The following is a 22,538-nucleotide window of genomic DNA, read 5'->3' on the forward strand; positions in this document are numbered from 1 at the left end:
TAAAGAATGTATGTTTAACGAAGATCCGCTATAGTTCTGTGCTAATATATACCGTAATGCAATATGCCATAGCTGGGATAACTGTCCCTTGCGTATCAGTATCCTTATTTTGGACCTCGAAATGGCTGCCGGCAAAGCTATGTGGATGATTTCCTTACAGTAATATTGACCGATTAGTCAAAAGGGGGGCCGAGCTTAGGCCAGTCACACCATCCTCGCGCAGCCATTTAGAGAGTTGTTTGCGAACAATGCCTCGTTCTCTTTCAATATTTAGACACAGTCCGGCACACGCGAGAAGGAAATCCTTTCAGAGAGGAACCGGAGCTACTGTGCTACGCGGGCGCGTTAAAAAGAAAAGCCCCTCAAGTCAACAATGTTTCCTGGCCTTTTCCTCGCTTTCCAATCAAGTGAGGGAGAGCAAGGCGGAAGAGGGGTGTGAGGGTAAAAATAAAACTCTTATCTGACCACTGATCTTCAACAACACACCACAAGTGCTCTCATGTAAACATAATCTCCAAACATGTTACCTCCTCCAAGGAGGTTTGTTTGTCAGCGGGATCACACCACAATGATCTCAGCGCTTTTCCAAGAAACTTGGTCGAGGGGTGTGGCACAAGCCCGATGAAGAACACGTTCAGCCCTTTGGTGTGGAGCCAGGATTTGTTTTGACACTTTTGTTAACGACATTCCTCAAGTCTTCTGTACTTCTGCCACATCTAATCGTTGCCGCCGACTATTTCTGCTGCCTTTTGTACACATTCACATCTGGATATCTAGAATTGATTAGGACATGACTGATTGTTTTTTTTTAAAGCACGTTTCATATGCAGAAAGGGAAAAATTATATCGTTCCAATCTCTCATCGATTGGCCAATATTTGCCGATTGATCAGTGTTGTAACGCTAAACATATAAAAAAAAGTACAAAACATTGTAAAACAGTCAGTTGTGCCTGTAATTCAGAACTTTATCGTTACAACCCTTGAGTCAGCGTTTCCCGAGTAGAATCCCGGATCTAGCCTGCGGCCCAGCCATGCAAAAACCATAACAGGCATGTCAACTCAAGTGTATCATTAATGCTCAGATGACTGATCGAAAAAACAAGGAAAATTGCCATAGTGGGTGTGATTATTATTCTTGTTCTGTATTTTATTCAGTAACTATATAAAGAGGTGTCAAAAGCTAAAAGACAGAGCGCATGAACAGGAAATACAGCGCGACCTTCCAGATTAAAGGTAGGTATTTCAAAATAAGATAACGCAGGTAAGTAAACAATACAAATCGGAGCGCTTGATGAATTATTCAAACGTTGGTTCGGTCTGCTTGCTTCTTTTGATGAAAATAATGTGTTACAACCTGGTCAATATGGCTCTTTGTTAATGGTAAAGGCTCTTTGCTTATGTTAAAGGTTGCTGAGCCCTGAATGAAGGGAAGCAAACAAAATGACATTTTTTAAAAACATTTGTATTAATTACACTCTTCTTTTGGAAACTCATCAACATCTATGACTCAATCAGTCCTTTATTGTTCTTGCAGCGTCATGGTGTCTCTATGACCACACAGGTTCAACATGAGGTCAACAAGGGTCCGACCCCAACACTTGGTTGTCACACATTACCACCGAGTTGGCGGACCGCGTGGGCTCAAGCTGGGACAACGACATGAGTCGCACCTACCACACGTCGTCCCGAATTGGGGTCTCTCGAATGAAATCAAGGCGACACGTAGCTGCTGTCGCTGCATCATGCTGACGCCGTTCTTGTTGTTGCCTCAGAGCGGTCCTGTGACAGCACGAGGCCTCCGTCTGCAGATAATAAACAAAGCCTTCATAGTCTTCAGTCAACGTGAGTTGAAGTGCTGTCATTGAAAAGGCCACAGCTGTCCTTAACGCTTTTTTTTTTCAAATTTATTTTACATACAACTGACTATAAGATTTATGTATCATGCTTCATTTTCATTTTCAGCATGTGGGAGGAGTAAATCTATTAGAAAAATAGCCTTGGCCTTAAACATGGCTTCACTGCACAAAAATACGGGGAATGCATTATTACTGTCCATCTGTATATGAATATACCAAGTACTACCACACCGATACCACTTCATCATTCTGAAATATACTTTTTAATTAGGAGTCATATCAGATGTGTGTTGAAGGTAAATAGAGGAAAGAATCCTTTTGAAGACTGCAAATAAGTACATATGAGGGAGAAGCTGCTTTTTGAGTTGCCAGGCAAGCGTATGTCTACGAGGCTTGCCACCAATAAGTTCTGGCTGGGCCAGCTAAACGGAAGCAACGGTTTTAAGAAATAGCACTCACTTATCCTTTCATAGTTCATTTTCATAACTTCTCCTATTTACTACTGGCCATTATATGCATTTTGAAATGATCAAGAGTGGATTCACAGATGATGCCACCTATTGGCGAATGTGCATAATTAAAGTTGTTTCCAAGATTTAAATATAACAGAGTAGCAGCAAATGCTGCCCCGCCCTTCAAAAACAAAATTGACAAGTATATTCATCAAATAGCAGTGAGTGAAGAACAAGTCTTGGATTTTTCTGTCCCTACTGTAAATTTTGAACTGCTTTTTTTTTCTCATGCTTTGAACCTTGTGCCTTGTAGTTCAGTGATTCTTAGCTGTATTTTATTTATTTTTTTACCAGCCACCAGGGGCTGGCCATTTTCCTGATAAACAAAGGGAGACAAAGAAGACACTATTGAAATATTGAATTTGACTTTGAACTGCAATTTTACAAGGTAAATGCAACAGGCATGTAACTGTTGTGTTGATGCAGCATTCTAACACACACACACACACACACACACAAACACATACATATATATATATATATATATATAGCATTCTATATATATATTTTTGCAGCATTCTAACACACACACACACACACACACACAAACACATACATATATATATATATATATATATATATATATATATATATATATATATATATATATATATATATATATATGTGTGTGTGTGTGTGTGTGTGTGTGTGTGTGTGTTAGAATGCCGCATCAACACAACAGTTACATGCCTGTTGCATTTACCTTGTAAAATACAGTCCTCTACTTCATAGTTAATATGGCATTGTTTATCAGGAGATTAGTACATGCCTATATATTAATAGCATAAAAAATTGGACAATACACACTGCGGCCATCGTTTCAAGTTCAAGGTATTTTTTTGGGGTCCCTAATGATGCAAAACACTGAACACGCCGACCCACTGAATAATGTTCACATTTGGCACACTGTGTGACGGGAGTTCAGTTAAAGTGAATTTCTTTCTATCAACAGGGGTAATGAGCAGTCAAAGTGAAACCTTGGTGTCCCAGTGGTGTTCTCCCTGCTCCAGGGAGCTCGCCCTCCACGCACAGGCATTAATTAATGGTCTCCAAAAGGGACACTGTGTGATCACAGAGGTAAAACAAACACTAGTGTAGTAGTGCCACACAAGTGTTACATAAATTCTCTGACAATCTTTAGCCACTTCTGGAGAGAAGCCAATGTCAAAAAGTTAGGAAAGTTGGTGAATTTTAGAGCAGTAGAGCAGAATGTTTAGCAAATGCAGATAAAAGTTATTTCAGGGGAGGCATCAAATTACAACGCGCTTCTTCCAAGTGTCAGAGTGTCGTAATCTAGTGTGTATTTTCGGTGGAAAATATATCTATATCTCTATCTATGTGTATGTACAGTATGTATGTACAGTATGTACATATATATTTAATATATACAGCTAAGTATGCATTTCTAATTTGCATTTCAATATTTTCCTCTGTATTAAACAAAACTATTTTATGAAAACATTTGCCCACATTAAAAATTTTGAAAACATATTTTTATGTAGACACAAATACCATTAACATTAAAATGCTGTTTAAAAAACATTTATGTAAATTATATATATATATATATATATATATATATATATATATATATATATATATATATATATATATATATATATATATATATATATATATATATATATATATATAAATAAATTGCATAATGAATACATCTCTTGTGGCTTACGTGATTTGGTAGCCATGGTAACATCACATGGGTCCCATTTAACATACACTCCATCAGTGTATGCGGGACATGCTTGGGTCAAGTCCATTTATAGCCTGTGCAGCTGTTGCACTAGACTCGTAATCGCCATTTACTTACTGAATTTGCAGCAATTCTCCCCCAAAGTACACACGGGAGAACATTTAATAAAGTTCCAGAAGTCGTAAAGAGAACATAAACTTTCTCTCCACACGGCACTTTTATGTAAGCGGTTAGAGGACCAGTGAGTCGCCTTGTTAGGTCAAGGTTTGAATCACACGTTGCCCGGACTATGAAGGACAACTACAGAGGTACCATGATATAATTTATCTATAAGGCTGCAGCTATTGAGAAAATTTGAGAACATTTTAGAAAATTAATCAAAATCAAATCGGTTTTCCAAATTGAAATGTCATAAATCCATTCCAGCATCCCCTGAATTTTAGGGCCGAAATAGATATATCAGGACAAATACAAAGAAGATATAAATTGCATATATTGATCTTTGTGGCTCTAAGAAGCAAATCGGACTGTGAGAAGAAAAAAGGAAAAGTCCATTGTACAGCTAAAGTAAACAAAGCCGCAAGAATTAAATTAAATTAATTAATCTATGAGGGTACATTTGTACTGTTTGCACATAATGCAGCAATACGAGCCGTACTTTTGTGTAAGGTGTTTAATTTTACAATACAAAGACTTGAATGTTTGTTTTAATCACCAACAAATCTACAAATGTTCCTTAAGAGCAAACATGAAAGATAAAAGCGGTCTATACAGCAGACGGAACGACAACAACTGGCAACTTCCTGCGTGAGGATGAAACGGCAATGCACTTCCTGTTCAGACATGCTAAATCCTCCCGTGACTCTTTTCACACAAGCATGTCACGTTCCTTTGAATCCCTCCAGCGTTTTCTTAAACTGACACTAGTGCACACACACACGAACAAATTCAAAGGCGATAACTCTCACCTGTGCTGTTTAAACATTTGCTCTTGCCTTTTGCTTTTGTGTCTTATCAATGGTTGTTGGCGGCCGATAGGCCAAATGAAAAAACGGCCTTGTCGAAGGCGCGGGGCCACATAATCGGCATGTTAACTGCTTGTATTTTGATAAGACATCAATTAAATATCAGAGTCACGTACCAGGTGAAGTTTGAAGGACGAGTGACACGCAAGCGTTGTAATGGGAGTGTAATAGCATTGTTATTTCAACTCCACCGAAAAACAAAATGTACTGTAAGTGTGCTATTGCTTTTCGTAACTCAAAATTGTTGGTTCAGAAATCCAGGAGCACATTAGAACTGCAATCATTATTTTAATAGTCCATCAGTCTGTCAATTATTTTGTCAATTAATCGGATGGCATATTACAGATGTTAATATCCATCCCTGTATTCAAACACAGGGCATGTCAAACAAAGTGCAGAAAATCCACAGGTAATCTATTACGATTTAGTTACTGATGTTGTCCATAAAATGTCATTGTTTTTCAAAGTAAAACCAGATTTGCAAAAGTCTGTTTTTTAATTTATTTTGTTTTAATTAACACAGATTATCCCATAAGAAAGCTCGATCATCAAAATAGTTCATTATTAATTTGATGAGTAATCGTCGACAAAGAAGCAATGTTGCATTTCTACTTGACATACAAGATGAATTTGTGATGTGACAATGATTGAATTGCAAATCATCATTCACTGATATCAACTCATCCAGTGCCATTGATGACTTTTGACGTCAAAGAAACATTTTTATTGGCCTCCGCAGTAGTTAAACAGTATAAGCAAATGATCCATTTTCACCGTAAATGAGTTAATAAAGATGCCATTAATCTGTTGAAGCCCCAAATAAAACTGTGAAATGAAAATAAAACCATCTTTCTAATTTGATGTTAATGGTTAATATAGCACTTTCTGCCCAATATGCAATGATGGACACAGTTTGACCCTGGAATGGATTATTTCGAAGAGTTTTACTATGACTGTATTTCCATTACAGCTCTTATCGCTAGTTGTAATGGAGGAATCATAATTGTGATTATAACCCTGATTTGCAGTCAAATAAGATTGGATGCAAATCGGCTTTACATCATCAAATAGAGGACATGCATCTGTTTTGATTTCAAAGGGAGCTATCTGTCGTAAGAGCCAGACATGCACAAACAACCTCCACCCACTCTAGTGAAAGAGGACAAGAAGAGGAGGAAGACCACACATGAGCAGAAAAAAAAGAGGATGGGGATAAGACAGAAATCAAGAAATATCCGGTCAAAAAAAAGATGTGCATCGTAACTGTTTGCTGCCTCATGTCAAATTAAAGCAAATCCAGGATGCACGCAAGTGGCTAGAAGCAATATGGGATGACATGAGAGCGACCCCATTGGGTACCATGACATTATTGCTACGCCATTCTTAGCTCATCTTTTTATTTCATATTGCAGAGAAAGTCCAATTTTTATAACCAAGATGCTTTATTTATTAATTTTATTTTATTTTTTTTAGTTTGCCTTTGAATTCACATTCCAAATGTACAGTATGTTTGATGCAACCCCATACTCCGTAACTTTGCCTCAATGGCCCCTAGCTTAATCCAAACACATGATGGGAAACAACATACAGTAGATGAGCAAAGAATCAGCATCTATGCAGTGTTTAATTATCAGAATGATAGATATTTGAACACATGTAGACAATCTAACAATACTCAGAGGCATGTATTCTGTATCCTCCGCAAACTCACCAAGCCACTTACAAATAATGAAACTCTTCTTCTGTTATCTCAATTACAGTAACGCAACACAGCCTAGAAATCCAATGTTATTTTTAGATGTTGTTATTGCTTTTAATTGCATCAATTACACAAAATAAGAAATATTTTGTTCGTTACAATGTAGAAGTGTTTGGGTTGAAATGCCCAGAATAAGCTGTACACTTATATTTGTTAAAAAAAAAAAAAAATCCTCCATTTAATTTTATATTTCTGCCTTTTGTTCATCATTTACGTAAAAGTTAATAAATACATCATTTTGATCACATACTTGAATTTCTGTCCTTTCAGAAAATGTCTATTCAGACTAATCACTAGCATTTAATTGTATATAATTATGACACACCTAAGCCTAACCCAGAAAAGAGATCCACAATATCACCTAAATAATAAATAAGGAATTTTATTGAAATTATAACTTGTATAAAATATACATGTCTTGCTTTCAATTCAACACGAGACTTGATTATCATCTTGCTTGGGAATGCAGATTTCTGCAAGACGCAATCCAGAAGGGTTAATAGCTCCCCTTTAGTTGAAGAAAACTTTCCTTTACATATTTGGTACACTTTGACCACTTACTGCAGTTTGTGTCAGCTGTCTCCTGGGTCAGAGGTAAGAAGAGCATACACAGGTGACTTGCAACATGACGCTCGCCGCCACGGGTAGAAAGCGTGCTGCGTCGCGGTCATCGAACATGACCGAATGTGACCTGGAGTATCCAGAAGGTGTGTGGCAAAATTGTTGATGGGTTAGCGTAAAATAGCAATGATTTGTTGTACTGTACTATCTGGGGGGGGGATTTGCTATTAAGAAGGCAGGTTAGAAAGACATGGCAACTACTCACTTTCTGTAGTCATCTCACTGATTGGAGGGGGGGGAAATACAATGATGTCAGCACCTTAGTTAGTCACGGCATAGGCAAAAGGTCACCAGCATTTACCTGCCACATGTCGTTCGCCGACGGCTTGCTTTGGTCTGCTTGCTGCTGTTGGGAAAAATATTGCTGTATTATACAAACAAGCATACTCAAAAAACATACAAAGCCCCAGACTAGGTTGATAAAATATAATTACTTACTGTAATATTTGTGTTTGATGCATATCTTTAAAGGGCTTGGTCTAGCAAGTAACATTAGGGCTCACTCAGACTACATGTGAGCGTGACTGATATTTAACCCTTGTGGCATTATGTTACAAATTATGGAAATTCCTTTGATTTGTTAATGATACCATAGATTAATTAATGGGGGGGGGGGGGGGACACTAGGGAGCTGAAACTTCCCGCAGATGATTAAAACGTGTAAAATTTCAAAATGCAACAATTCTGACATTTCTAGATGATTAAACCTGCACGTGCAAGATTTTGTGTACAAAAATAATCATTGTCCCAATTTTGGACCATATCAAAACATCATTAAAATTTTTGAGATGCATTTTAATAGGACTTATTACATTGATTTTCCTGCAATTTTTGCAAAATTCCGTTGTGCAGCCATCAAATAGACAAATAGAAAATCCTTTGTTGACTTGTGTTTCACCTCAAGACAGTAGGTGGCGGTAGAGACCAGTTAATGGGCTGCAAAGACAGACCATATCCTTTTTCAATTTGCGGATATTAATACATTTAACCTACAAACATATGGATGGAACTGATGCCAATGAACAATTTGAGTGGTTGAAGGAAAAATATATTCACAAATAACTAAGCATTTAGAAAATTAGGAAAAAATGCAATGTATAGTTTGCAAAGTGTGTGCACGAGGGTTAACTACTGAGCTCAGTCAACCTTTCTGTCAAGGGCCACATTGAGTTTTTATGATAGATATTGGCCAGTTCTTTTGTAGATGAGGTTGAAAAAAAAAAGTTTAGGTGTATTTAAAACATGCCTTTGTCAGTTTTTGTCCTATGGGAAAATGCTTGAGGTAGCGTATCATGTTGGACTTTTTGGTATTTTGCCAAGCAGTCTAAGTTGCACGCTGAGATTCCCCTCCACCCACTTTTATACAATGACTTACTCTTTCTTCTACTTTGTCCCATCACACTTTTTTTTTTTTTTTTTTTTTTTTTTTTTACCCCAGCTAGCCTGGGAACAAAGCTAATCCTGCCAGCGTATGGAGGGAGGGAGACGTACAATGCTGGTCTGTGCGTTCTCGCTGGTGCAGACCTCCTCCTGAGGGCGGGGTTGTCAGTGTGTGGTCCTGCGAGGTTCTGTGAGAGCCGGTCCTGGGCGCGGATCTCGTGCTTGGAGAGAGATATCATATTGCTCAGGTTATTCAATTTTTTTATTCAATGGATCACAAAGGCAGATAATATGATGGAAGATTTACAAATGATGCTTAAAATACTCTGGCACTATGGAGTACTTTACTTTTTAAAAACATATAAAACACATACTGTTGATTTGATTATGCATTAGAACACCGCAGCAGGATAAAGAATGTATGTCTGTGAGCATCAAATGCAACCATATGTTGCTACGCTTTTTGTTCAAATATATGTTGTTTAAAGGGATATGACAAAAGAAGTCAATTTTTAGGAGATTTTAACCACGTTACAATGTTGATTTCTCACCAAACATTTCCAAATTTATTTTATTTCATTGGTGGATTTCTAAGCATTCCTTGCTTATTCCATGCTCTCACACCGGCCTCGGTCGAGCAGATAAACGTGGCTTGAAGAAAACTTATGACAACAGAAGAATTTTGTACCCCCTCTACACCGTCCCCGTAACGACCGAGCAAGAGTAAATACACTCCAATCTTATCCACGTCTTTTCATTTAATTTTGGTTCTGGAGTTGAAGACGAGAGACTTTGCACCGAGATGGCCAAGTAACAGCAACGTTTTATTTATTAGCTACAACATTTTACTGCAAAAAATGCCCAAGTGACGAAAATGTGTGTTGGGGAGCATAAATTCGGACGTTCAAGTCACCCACGGGCAGAACTGTTGGTATGAATACTGGGTTCCCACGGGGAGCGATTTGTGAAGGGGAACGTGTGTCAGTGAGTGCAATGTATAGATACTGTTTTTCATTTTAACTCAGTAAAACCCCTGTTTTTGGCTCCTTTATTCACTCTGCGACCCTCATGAAGATAAACAGTCAAAATGGTAGCCACTGGCATTGAACAACGATCTAAAGTGGGCGTGGCAGCCACGGTGAGAACCACGGCCCGCCGATGAGGCGTTTTACTTCCTGGTTAGAAATGTCAGTACCATGACACTCATAATTGATAAGAAATGCCTGTGACCCTTGTGATGATAAGTGGCTTTAGAAAATGGATGGATGGATGGATGGATGGATGGATAGATGGATGGATGGATGGATGGATGGAATCACCAATGTGCCAAATGTAATTTACATGCACATTCATGACTGTGCAAAGTGTGAAAATTTCATGAGCTTGGTCCTTTAAAGGTTAAAAGTACAACATTGACACTAGTTTCATAGAATGTGATAGTAAATTAGTGTAAATTATTTATTAGGTCAACCAGATGTGCAGCGTTATGAGTTGGCCAAGATAAACATCAGACAAAAAAAAAGCGTTACCTTAAGATGGGCGTTGCGGGCGTCCCGCGTGGAGGGATGAGGATCAGCGAGTGCAGCAGATGGGATCAGGGAGTCCACTCCAGGTGGAGTTACATTTCCACCTTGGTATTCCTAAGGGAGTAAAAAAAAAAAATGCACACTACGTCCAGTGAAGAGAAACGGGAGAGTTTATTTACATAAATTGTTTCACAGTACCCTATGAGGGTGAGGCCCCACTATTATGTGATATATAAGCAGAAGGTATGTCAATGTATCAGAGTGGGGTGGGGTTGTTCTCCCTGTGAACCTGCAGGTTGACTTTATATGTCTTAAGGAACTTTATGATTCCAATTACATGATGTCTATAAATTTCAGAACTCGTTTAAACGGGTAATTTACAAACACCATCACAGAACATATGAAACAAAAAGCTCATTTAGGGCAATTGCCAAAAAGTGGTTTGTCAAATAGAAGCCTTGGAATTCACTTTGAACCATAATGGCTGACTTCCTATTCAAATTTTGACGTTAATTCTTGAAACTTTTATTTAAGTTCTGTTTGAAAGGCCGCCAATTATCCCGCTGGTCAGTTTTTCAAACTTTTTAGGGGGTTGGCATTGAAATATCTTTGTGTGTCATGTTGGACACCCCTAAAATATGGACATTTACATTTGGGTGAGTACATTGATTCATTTTTAGACATGTTGAGACCTCAAAAAAAGTATTGTATACAGTAAAACCCATTAATGGTTGCTGTGTGGTACCTCCAACTTCGTTTTCTGTGAAAAACGTATTGAAAGTTAATGAATTTTGATTAGATTTCTTGCATATTCAATGCATCTCAGTGGGTGTCAATTATTCATTAACATACTCTGTTCCAATGTCCTGTGGATAGTTTTTAGTTTTGCAATTAGTTTCCAATAACTATAATAACCTTGTCCTCTCAACATTGTATCAGTAAAACGAGTGTCAATGGCTGATTTATTTATTTATTTATAAAACACTCCGGAGGAGAATATTGGCCAAGTTACCTGTGTCAAGTTATGACCACTGCACATTAAAGAGATACTTTACTCATGTAGCTATTTTTAGCAGTAACATTTTTTATTGTCTAAGATTATTTTTATTATTTTTTTAAATACAATAAATACCATAATACATTCAAAGACATTATTTGAAATTTGCTGTTAACAGACAATAATGTCACATGTCAGGTAATGACCAATCACTGTGCTCCTGTTTTCTGGGTTTGGACACATGAGGTTCACAAGCTGAGCTGTGATTGGTCTTGTGCACATGTGATGTAATTTTCAGTCGACAGCAAGTGTGAAAATGAGGTTTTAAAGGCAATAATTCTACATAAAAAATAAGCACATTATGTTATGTAATCTTATGTTTATTGCTAAAAAAGGCTACATAAGTAAAGTATCCCATTTAAGTTAGAATTCTACCTTCAAGTTTAGGAAGTGTTGGAGTTTGAGACGGACGAATTCCAGCTCCTTCAGCTGGATAAACTCCTGACAGTTGGCGAAGCCCTCGCTCATCTGTAAAATGAAACAAACATCATGAAAAGAAGTCATTTGAAGCTGAAAGCACGCCTGGTGGGGAGCCCACTTTGTGAAGGATGTCCTCCAGATCACTTATTCTCTTTCGTAAATGTTTGTCCTTGGAGCGGACGGCGTCCAGTTGGCGGGTCAGTTGCCTTTTCTCCTCCCTGATGAAGGCCAGCTCTTGCGCCTGCCACTGGCTTTCCGTGTTTTGATAGTTCCGCTCCTAATAACAGAGCCAACAAGGAGATCATACGTGGGTTTGTTTGGCCTCCACTAAAATAAATGTCTTTTATTCTGTCGGTTCATATGATATTATCATTTGTCGTCTCTAATTTCACATTTAGTTGTTACGGTCCACTTGCATTGGGTTGAAGTACTCGCAAGACAAATTAAGGCCTCTTCTCCAAATGCCAGGTACTCGCAACAGCCAAATGATGTCGCTTGGTTTTGAGTGTCCAATCACCTGATACGTTTTCTCCAACATCTCCCCCAAGTGTCGGACTTGAGCTTGAAGAGCATTGGTCCGCCCCCCTTCCAGGGCTCTCAGCGCGCCTCGGACCTGGTCCAGCTCTGTCTGGGTGCTTTTCAATCGGCCCCGGAGACTCAGCACGATGGCGCAATGCTCATCACAGGTGCAGCTGTGGAGCGGCTGCAGCTTTCTATGATCCTCTGAAAGGGCATGGGGAGGAGGGCGACATGTGTAAATTACAACTGTGGGGTGTTTCAAACACATATAAAAAGGGGGCTTGGTTGAAAAGGTAAATACAATTCTGTGTTTGTTCAACACAGCCAGGAAACATTATTTTTAATGTTTCCTGGCTGTGTTGAGACATTTTCTGAGAAAATCATCACGGGGAATTGTGAATGTAGATGTAGTTGTGGTCTACGGAGAAAAAATAAAATATTTGTCCGTGTAGCAAAAAAAAAAAAGAAAAAAGAAAAAAAAACAACCTGGTCCTTTACAAAAACAGAAGCTTACGATCATCCAAACCGTCTTAAAATATGAGAACTATTAGTCCAACCATGGATTATGTTTTTTTTTTTTGATATGGTGTATAACAGTCCCACAAACCAGTGAGCCCCCAAACACCCTTGTACAGAATAATCAAGAATCACTTGAGTATTTTTTTTTAACAATAAATGAAACATTTGTAGTTTGCTCACAAAAGATTGACATGATTGCGTAATTTCCCATTTGACATGTGGTCAGGCGTGCCATAGACTTAACAATTTGGATACAAACTATTAAAACAACATTTGAACCTAACTGCCACACAGTCAGTCAGTAGCTGTGTGTGCTAAACCTACCAGAGATGGCGAACCCCTTATTGCCCAGCTTCTCCATGTGCTCAACCTGCAACTGCTTCGTCTCAGTGCCGAGGAGAACGTTCTCCTGGTGAAGGCTGTTGATGGCGTGATTGCTCTTCTCCAGTTGACACCGGAGCATCTCCACCAGCTTGTCTCTGTCCTCCAGTTCAAGCCTCAGGTTCTCTTTTTCGGTGAGTAGGGTCCCATACTGTCTCTGAGCTTCTTCCACTTGACAAAGGGGCTGGAAATATAGATTTCAAGCAGACATTATGTACGCTTATAAAACTATATGCAGTATAATGAGAAACAACACCAGAGCTACAGTATTAGATCAATTTTATAGGGAACTTACTATATACTTATTAATGCCACCTTCCCTCAAATCGTTGTAAGTTGAGAAAAGGTCATATTAAAAAGTGTGACTTTTTTCCCTAAGTTATATTAAAAGTGTAACCAAATTAAAATGACTGAATATGATTTGAGAAAAAGTTTGGTGATTTTCTTTAAGTTCAATTTCCCAAAATAAAACAACATTGTATCTTACATTAAAAAATGTGTTTCTTACACTTTGGGGAAAAAACAACAACAACCTTTATTACATTTAAATGTAATCCTATGGATGTAAAAAATAAAATGGAAAAAATGAATGAAATTACATAAAATTAAATACATCAACATTATATCTTACATTAAAAACTGTGTTTATTACATTTTGGGAAAAAAACATTATTAAATTTAAATATAATATTATTAAATTGAAAAAATAAAACATGAATAAAATTATGTTCAAACTGAAATCAAAATGTATGCCTCCAAAACATTTAAGGATTTTTATGGAAAGTCTGAATGCAGAAAATGACCAAATAACTATTAAATAAATACTCCAACTGAAAATGTACAATTCAAAGTCATTCAGAAGCTGTTTAGCCTCAGAAGGGGTGCAGGCTTGCTGGTGCCTACCCCAGCTGACTTCAGGCAGTAGGCGGGGGACACCATGAACAGCCAAGTCAATTGTAGGGTACACAGAGACGAACAAACATTCACGCACCCTATCACACCTAAGGACAATGTTGTATGTCCAAGACAACATGCATATTTTTTGGAGTGTGAGAGGAACCCACGCAGGGAGAACATGCAAGCTCCACACTCGAAGGCCGGAGCCAGCTGGATTTGAACTCGGGTCCCTTAACTGTGAGGTCAACGTGCTAACCGCTGCCCCACCGAGCTGCCCTGTTCTAGTACATGTTCTATCAAAAAAAAACATGAATCTATGTGTGGAGTTTGCATGCAGGCGGGCTAGAATTGAACCCGGAACTTCTGAACTGTGAGGCAGACATGCAAACCAGTCTTCCACCTTGTCGCCCAAGGTGTACTTCATATCCTCAATATAATTATGTTTACCCAATTGCTTTTTTGGTCGCTCTCTTCTGGCTGAGCTCGCTCCAGTTCTCCTCCCGGGGTCTGCGCCTCGTCCTGAGGCCGACACAGCTTCAGGTCATCAGTCTTCTGGAACAAGAGGAGCAAGCACAGTGGGGCTCACCTCATGTAATCGTCTTCATAACAACCGTATCTGTAAGGCCTGACTGAATTGACTGCAGTTAACTCACCAGTTGCTGCTGTTGCAATGAGATCCTGAAAATATATTTTTTTGCTTTGACTTTAAATTGCTTACAGCAGGGGCAAAAAAAGTTATAAGCTTTCACATTTACCTGAGACATTGCAGCTTGTTGCTGATTAGAAGCCCACTGTCTTTGGATGAGCTCAGTTTATGGTTCAACATCTCCACCTCCTGGCCAACACTTGTAATCAGCTGTTCTATTCTAACGAAACGAGTAATTTTTACAGCGTTTTCTCGCTGTCCAAAATAAAGTGTCTCTAAAAAGTCAACACAGCGCTGTTCAGATGCCTAGTTTTGCTATAGACCAGGATAAATATTTTATTGAAATGGTAACTGGAGGGGATTAATATAGCACTTTTTCCACATGGTGCTCAAAGCGCTTTACAAGGCCTCACATTCAACCATTCACACACTGTGAGTTGGAGGCTGCTACCATGTTTACTGGGAGCAATTTCGAGTTTAGTTTCTTGCTCAAGGACACTTCAATATGCCCGTTAGGATGGGGGATGGAACACAAAACTTTCCGGGTGTGAGATGAGCACTCTAACGCTGAAAGGTCTTTTGTCAACTCTGGCGGGTCAAGAAAGGCCCACTAGAACATCTGACCACTATTTGAGGTTAAGTAGAGGCAATTAGAATGGTGACACTAATGTAACATGAATTTATGGTGAATGGTTAATTCCATAACAAGCCACATGTCCAGTTATAATAGTTTGTGCATGCTTTTTCAACCACCTTATCGCAGTTTATTTTTACTTTAGTAAAAAAAAAAAAAAAAAAAGGTGGAAAAGGCTTTTATCTATTTCCATCATACCAGAAAAAGCTTGCATTTGAACAATTGTGTGTAGACTTTTACATCCACTGTATGTAAATATTATAGGTTGACAACTTGACATTCACCTGTCATTCTGTCTATTCCTACGGTCTCTTTGCCTTATGTGTTCCACTGGCTGCTGAAAGACAAAACAATCAGACACATAGGGTGACTCAATGGTGAAAAAGTGGAATTTCACAACTCATTTTTAAACATTTATGTGTCTGTATTCTGTTCATGACAGCCTCTGAACTTGATTATTTTTCAATATTCGAATGTTTGAAGTGAAAAAATGAATTAGCATACCTGTTCAGAAGGAGATTGACAATTTGGCATGTGACAGATTTTGTTTGAAGAAGTTGAGTCATGGTGAAGCTATTTATAAGTCAGTTGTGTGCTATTATGTGCTGATAAAACCCGCAGCAAAAATTCTCCCTTTCTCCCCACTAACCTCAATAACATGCATGACGTCTTCTGTTCCCTGGGCCTTCTTTTTGATAGTTCCTATGGTCCTCTGTTTGAGAGACGAAGTCTCCAAAGATGGATCTGCTAAAGAAGAAAGCGGTTTTGAAAGACAAGAATGATGTGTGTTTTGTTCTATTCATTAATCAATCATTAATTCTATTCATTAAAGTCATACAAATGCATTTGGATGGACAGCCAAACATCTCCAAGGTGGCTTTGGTTACATTTTCCACTTCCTCCTGAAGCTTTCGGGTTTCCTGGGTGCGCCTCTCCAGCTCCTCACTGTTTCGGACATGAAACAATGATGTATGTTCTCGATATTTATGGTAGGAGCTGTAACAACAAATCTGCTCTAAAAATATTCTCAGCTGTTTGTGTAGTTACACAGTATTGTATAGACCTGGCTCCTGCCCTCATACACACATACAAGTACACACACTTGTTGTATCTTCGCAACAAACAGCAGAATGGTGGATACTGAATTATTATTAGAAAAAAGCGGTGTGTGTTTGTCTAAGGGGTGCACCCCCAGTTTCATTGGGACTAGGTTGGGTCTGAAAATTAGAATTTATGTATTACAAATATTGCATTGTATGTCAGAAATGCAATACAAAACAAAAGTATTATTTCAGTATCCTATGTTGACAATTGTGTTTGACATTGTGTTGTGATATTTTAGAATGTAGATTATCTGTCTTGGCGGAACCACACAAAAATATGGGCTACCTTAGCTCATCCAACACCAGACTGTTAAACCTTAGCCCGGAAACGCATTGAGTGCCTGTAAAATAAGTGTAATACAATTAAACGTTGATAAAACAATTTCATTGCAGCTAGCCTAAAATTTGCCACGCTAGCTAACGTCAACTGAGCGAACAACTTACCAGCTGCTGTATCCTCTCGATTTAAGTCCATCACATTTATGTTTTACATGTAAACCACTAAGTTGTAACTTGTATATTTTTAGCTGAATATCGCTAGTAAGTAACGACATTTGGTGCCAAATTCGACTTTACGGCCATTACCATGGGAACTACATAAACTAAGTCTTCATAATTAAAAGATTTGACGATGTTATTAAATTAAGTTAGTTAATAACAACATTTTGTGAGTGGTACATTTTAATCGAAAACCAATAACACCGAGAAACGATGAGAACACGGAGCGGGCACATTTCAAATAATCTTCTTTTCTGGTTACTATACACTTTTTTGAAATCATTCACAAACTACACCGCCATCTCTTGCCGGAAACCAGCCAACGGTTTTCGTCTGAAGGTGCATGACGGGTATCGTAGTTTACTAGCCTATCAGCAGTTTGTTTGTCTCGTGTTCATCTCACGAGTGGCGTTTATGTTTTTATTACAGTACAGTACTTAACTTTTTAACGATGCACGTGCATTCCTGAGTGTTTATACTTCAAAGTGCTTCCTTATCTGAGGTAAATGATTAAACCTTTTGGTATTTTGACCACTTTTAAAAGTTTGCTTCCACAGGAGATATGTTATATTTTTATTATATTAATGTGGTTTTATTTACGATTTTTAATTCATGCGCGTGATATTTCGTACAAGTTGTGTATTGTGGATGTTTTGAGTGGGTGGTCATCCAGTGATACGTGACACCCAGCAGGTGTGGCCTCCTTTTAAGGCTGACTTTTAAGAGCGGCTCCTACCCTCATACACACATACATGTACACACACTTGTTTTATGTTTTTGCATGAGTCACAGTGCTCCAAAAAGATGTTCTTTTCGAGGATGAGGGACCCTGGAGAACTGGACAAGGCTCTGGTGAAGGAGCTGAAGTCCTGCTGTGCACGGGAGGGCAAGTTCCTTCCCAGCAAGTCTGGTTTGAAGATGATGGAGACCTCTGAGGTAACCCACTGACCCACTTTTGCTCTATGTGGTATTTGGCTTTCTTAGGAATGCAAATATAACCTCCAATATTCAGAGCGCCGTGTCAGCCAAATGCAGAGACGCTCGAGTGGAAGAGCTTTGGGGTCTGACTAACTTCTTCAACTACAGCACGCAAACATTTGCACGAGCCGTCAATATGTTCGACCGATTTCTCACAATTATGAAGGTAAGATGGTCAAAAATCCCACAAGAAACATGGGAAACAGAAGTAATCAATTCCAGAATGAAACTGAGCCATTACAAACTATGTGTGATGATGTTTATTTCATATTTATACCATTTTTTAATGCCATGCAAGTGTAAAAAGAAGCCAACAATTAGTAATATTTAAATCGGGGGCATCGGAAACGTAATAACATATGGGATCAATCTGTAGCCATCATAAAACCATTGTTAACAACACAGGCAATGTTTTCAAACTAAGAATAAGACTAGTGTTTTGATCAGTCATCCAAGTGTAGAAAGAAGCTAACCACATTTAACGTTCATACATGAAGTATTGGAAACAAAAATGAACTGTCTCTGGATCAAATGTCTGTTTCTTTTTTAGGGTCAAATTATATCTGACTTTTTTTGTTTAAAATAAATTACAAATCTAATTTTAAAAACGTACATTTATAATACAGACTGCCGTAAAGTGTGTGTTGGGGGCCAAAATACATTCTTTACATTTAAAATGTATTTAAAAAACACAATTAAAAACATTTAAATTAAATAGAAGTAATAATAGTAATAAGAGACAATGTGTGTGATTAATTGTAATGTATTATACATAGTAATAATAACTATAGTTTTGTTTTGTTTTGTTTTTTTTTAATGTATTTTTTGGTGAAGTACATTTAACAACTTGAATGAAATAAAGGTTTTAGTACTGTGTGTATGACATGCATGGTAGGGGGATTGAAGACTCTAAATTGTCCTTAGGTGTGATTGGGTGTGTGAATGATTGTTCGCCCCTGTGTGCCCTGCAATTGGTCAGCAAACAGTTCAGGGTGTCCTTCATCCACTGCACATAGACAGCTGGGATAGGCACCAGCAAACCAGTGATCTTAGTGATGATAAGCAGCTATAGAAAATGGATATATGACAAATTTTGTCAGAAAATTATTAATTTTTTTAATAATAATGAAATCAACTGAAAAACATAGTAACAAATAAATACACTAAATGTAGTTACCACTTTTTATGTTAAAATTTTTTGATTTTTTTTAATAATAATTAAATAATATAGAGTGTAAGTTGAGGGTCCAAACATCATGAGCAGCTCTGTCCAACAACAACACTTCTGCTGGCTGGTGGGGTTTTCCACGAAGTAGGTTACGTGAAAACTCCAAGGAAGTTAACACGAAGATGCAAAAAAGTCTGAATCATCTGGTGCGGAGAGGCGGGTAAGAGTTATTTAGGGTCAGTCACTATGGTAACAGTCAAACTCGATGAATCCAATCCGAATGCAAGCCTGTTTGCTGAATTGTTGTTTTGACTTTCTACCGCTCTCCTCCTACCTGAAGTTCCTTCTGTTATATTAACCCATATTGAGGGACAAAGAAATGACCTACTTCCTGGAATACCGTGCCGGTTTAGCATCTGGTCACGAGACTGACTTGTAGCCTATGTGTGGATTGTGACAGGCGCAGCCCAAACACGTGTCGTGCGTATCCGTGTGCTGCCTCCACTTGGCGGCCGGCGCCACCGAGGAGACCGAAGACGTGGCGCCAGGCCGGGAGCTCATTCGCATCAGCAACAGCAAGTTTACTGTGTCGGACCTCCAACGCATGGAGACCATCTTGGCCCAGAAGCTGGGTCCCGAGACCCCCGCGGTGACGGCCTTCACCTTTCTGCAACTCTTCTGTACGGCTATGAGTGCCGTATGCCATGACGAGGGGTAGGCATGCCCACCCCTACTCATCTAGTGTTCGGAAAACAACCATTTATTGCAAACACATTCCATCTTTTCCCTATTTTAGTTACGTACATCCTGTTGTACCGCCCGGAAGCAGACCCCCCCCTCCTCCCCACACACACACACACTCTTTGCACACCCCTGTCTAAGTTTAATATGATCAGACATCTCAATGAAAATGATTCGGTTTGCACATGAAAGTCCCCCATTTCCCCTTTACATTTTATCATACAATGACACTGAAATGGTAATACATTTTGTAAATACAAAACAATGACAAATTATCTTTATGGTAGTACCAAGCTATGGGAATTAGCAGAGATTTTACATTGATCATAAACGTTCAAATAACTTACATAAAAGCAACACATTTGAACTGCCATGTCAAAAATAGAATTTACAAAGAATTTACATAGAATTTACCAAACTATATTTGTCTGACAAATGTCTGCTAGCTAAATGCTAATATAATGCAAACCACCACTGACGAGCAAACAGAAATTAGCATTAATGTGTTGATAATTAGAAACCTTCAAATGCCTGCTACTTGAACACACACAGCACAGCAACACACACAATACAAACATAGCTTATCCTCATGAGACTCACCCTATACATTTGTGTATGCAGTTGCGGCCATTTTTTTTCAGCAACACGGCAAAGTTATTTCCATCCCCTCCAAACACACAAGGCATCATTAAAAAGGCCAGGCTATCCTGTACTGAGGAGACTAGGACTTAGGACGGTAACTTGAATGTATCAAAAGATATAGACCAAAATCAAATGTCCACTACAGTGTACACAAATTAATAAGATGTGTCTCAGGAGGACATAGGAATTATTCACAGTCATATATTCCCTCTGATCTTTGGGAATAAGGATTACTGGGGTTTAATTAGTTGCGTCTTCTTGCTCTTAATTACACAGAATTTTTTTTTTCTTTTAAAGAACAGCCATCCCAAGCATCATGAAGCTGGAAGCTCAGCTGAAAGCCTGCCTGTGTCGACTCGTATTCTCCAAAGCAAAAGTAAGGCTTCACGCTGTCAGAGTGACTTTATGGGAGTGGCGCCAACCAAAGTGTCTTGGCCGCAGCCGTCCGTGCTGGCCCTCGCCCTTGTTGCCCATGAGTATGAAAACCTGCAGAGCACCGCCGCGTCCAAGATGCTGCAGCAGCTGCAAAGACTTGCAAAGGTATTTTTTCCATTTTGTACATTTTATTTCAATGTATCTTTTGTTTTCTTTACGAAGAAAATTTGTCAATACGTTTCTATTGACGCATTTGGTGAAAAATACAAATGACAATTGGACATTTACGATTATTTTATAGCACACCAGTTGCATGTTTTTCGAGCTGGCATTTGTTAGAATAACCCCATGCAGAACCTCTTTCACAGCTGTCCACATTCTTACCTCGGTGTGCATTAAATGTACTTTGTCATTGTTCCGGAGGTGAGTGACGGCGATCTGCGGCAGTGGCGGCACCTGGTTTCCACGCGCATGACCGAGTACCGCTCGGCTCGGTGCCAGAAGCCCAACGGCAGGCGGCTGGTTTGGGTTTTGTCCCGCAGGACGGCGCAGGGTTTGCATGCCGCCGCCCATAGCACCAAACCCCGCCTACCCACCATACCAGAGGACACCTGGGACCACAGACTACGGTCAACATAACACTTTTTATGTTCAGTAACATTTCACTCGGTCGTCATTTTTAGCACAAGTAAAACATGGTTTAGTCTTTACTAATTGTAAGCTTGCAAAAAATGAAACAAACAAACATAGTAAAAAATCTCATCTATTCACATTTGTTTCTCACAGTGAGGACGACACGAGTAGCGGTGAAGACAGCCCATGTGGCTCTCTTGGCAGCGTTGGTGAAGGGTCCTTCTTCCCCACCGCCTATTTGTGACGCAGAACTGGCTGTTTTTCTACATGCAAACTGACTTGCATCACACTTAGTAAATTTATCTCAACAATGGGGGTGATGCAATATTTCGGGTAACTCCTTGGTGGCTTTGTGCCAATGCGAAACACATTTGAGAAAGACACAAACAAAAGACTCACTCTTCTCAGCAAACATGTAAAGTAGCATTAGGCAAGTGATAAATGAATTATATGTTCAAAATGTGACATTTTAATGTGAAAATTGTGCTATGAGGGCTTTTTTCTGTGTACTAATATAATTTTGCTAAAAACAAACAAAAAAAACATTGTGGGGAAGACGTTTTATTTAAATGTATCACAAAGGGAATGTGAATATGACATTTTTCAGAAAAATAAAATTGTTACTTTTAATGCAATTTTGTTTCTTTTTTAAATCCCAATTCCATCCAGGAAAAAAAATCTGCTTTGCAAAAACTCTTGTAAAGCACCAAAAAAAGAGGGCATGGATATTATTCCTTTAAACAGTATACTTATCAGCCACTTTGAAATTATGCAGTTTGAACAAATAACAGGAACAAAACAACTTAATGATTTGATAAATATGCATTCCATTATGTTTAACAAAAATACTACCAAAGGTTTGAAAACAAAATCTATTAAATGTATCGTGTTTAAAAGTGAAATCAAATAACTGTACCAGCTAAAAACTAAATAAAC

General features: G+C 38.6%; 2 protein-coding genes across 11 annotated transcripts; one reads left to right on the forward strand and one right to left on the reverse strand.

Moving 5' to 3' along the window:
• Window positions 1-1,118: 1,118 nt before the first annotated feature.
• LOC148429314 (uncharacterized) lies at window positions 1,119-17,289 on the reverse strand. 6 transcript variants are annotated; one of them, XM_088423243.1, is made up of 18 exons: window positions 17,012-17,289; window positions 16,854-16,908; window positions 16,303-16,409; window positions 16,114-16,208; window positions 15,749-15,801; window positions 14,940-15,050; window positions 14,838-14,862; window positions 14,632-14,736; window positions 13,231-13,471; window positions 12,386-12,591; window positions 11,987-12,145; window positions 11,824-11,916; window positions 10,395-10,505; window positions 8,977-9,086; window positions 7,787-7,831; window positions 7,691-7,707; window positions 7,426-7,555; window positions 1,119-1,803 (listed from the first exon to the last, which is right to left on the reverse strand). In XM_088423243.1, exons 1-17 carry the CDS (start codon window positions 17,040-17,042, stop codon window positions 7,437-7,439), a joined length of 1,683 nt encoding a protein of 560 aa, XP_088279369.1. In that variant the 5' UTR covers window positions 17,043-17,289; the 3' UTR covers window positions 1,119-1,803; window positions 7,426-7,436. The 6 variants fall into 6 exon arrangements, with proteins under 6 accessions (XP_088279369.1, XP_088279379.1, XP_088279349.1 ...); XM_088423253.1 differs by having other exon boundaries at window positions 15,749-15,798; window positions 16,114-16,211; XM_088423223.1 differs by having other exon boundaries at window positions 14,632-14,733; window positions 16,114-16,211.
• Window positions 17,290-17,428: 139 nt separating this feature from the next.
• LOC148429315 (cyclin-G2-like) lies at window positions 17,429-22,165 on the forward strand. Of its 5 annotated transcripts, none has more exons than XM_088429940.1 (8): window positions 17,429-17,567; window positions 17,884-18,001; window positions 18,078-18,209; window positions 19,672-19,925; window positions 20,892-20,970; window positions 21,036-21,134; window positions 21,393-21,598; window positions 21,756-22,165. In XM_088429940.1, the coding sequence occupies exons 2-8, from the start codon at window positions 17,885-17,887 to the stop codon at window positions 21,844-21,846; spliced, it is 978 nt and encodes a 325-aa protein (XP_088286066.1). In that variant the 5' UTR covers window positions 17,429-17,567; window position 17,884; the 3' UTR covers window positions 21,847-22,165. The 5 variants fall into 5 exon arrangements, with proteins under 5 accessions (XP_088286066.1, XP_088286057.1, XP_088286049.1 ...); XM_088429931.1 differs by having other exon boundaries at window positions 17,455-17,567; window positions 17,858-18,001; XM_088429923.1 differs by lacking the exon at window positions 17,429-17,567 and having other exon boundaries at window positions 17,816-18,001.
• The last annotated feature ends 373 nt before the right edge of the window (window positions 22,166-22,538 follow it).

The sequence above is a fragment of the Hippichthys cyanospilos genome, chromosome 1, assembly GCF_059441005.1.
Source record: "Hippichthys cyanospilos isolate Australia breed blue-spotted pipefish chromosome 1, RoL_Hcya_1.0, whole genome shotgun sequence".
Classification (NCBI taxonomy): Eukaryota; Metazoa; Chordata; class Actinopteri; order Syngnathiformes; family Syngnathidae; genus Hippichthys; species Hippichthys cyanospilos.

Excerpts from the sequence above, each read along its gene's own strand:
- LOC148429315 (XM_088429923.1), top strand. The coding sequence starts at position 17,837 with ATGTTTTTGCATGAGTCACAGTGCTCCAAAAAGATGTTCTTTTCGAGG. Across the intron at positions 18,210-19,671 it reads GATTTCTCACAATTATGAAG|GCGCAGCCCAAACACGTGTC; the intron begins GTAAGATGGTCA and ends GGATTGTGACAG. Across the intron at positions 21,599-21,755 it reads ACCTGGGACCACAGACTACG|TGAGGACGACACGAGTAGCG; the intron begins GTCAACATAACA and ends TGTTTCTCACAG.
- LOC148429314 (XM_088423206.1), bottom strand. The coding sequence starts at position 17,042 with ATGGACTTAAATCGAGAGGATACAGCAGCTG. Across the intron at positions 15,802-16,113 it reads ACGTCATGCATGTTATTGAG|CAGCCAGTGGAACACATAAG; the intron begins GTTAGTGGGGAG and ends TTTGTCTTTCAG. Across the intron at positions 13,472-14,631 it reads GCGACCAAAAAAGCAATTGG|CCCCTTTGTCAAGTGGAAGA; the intron begins GTAAACATAATT and ends CTATATTTCCAG.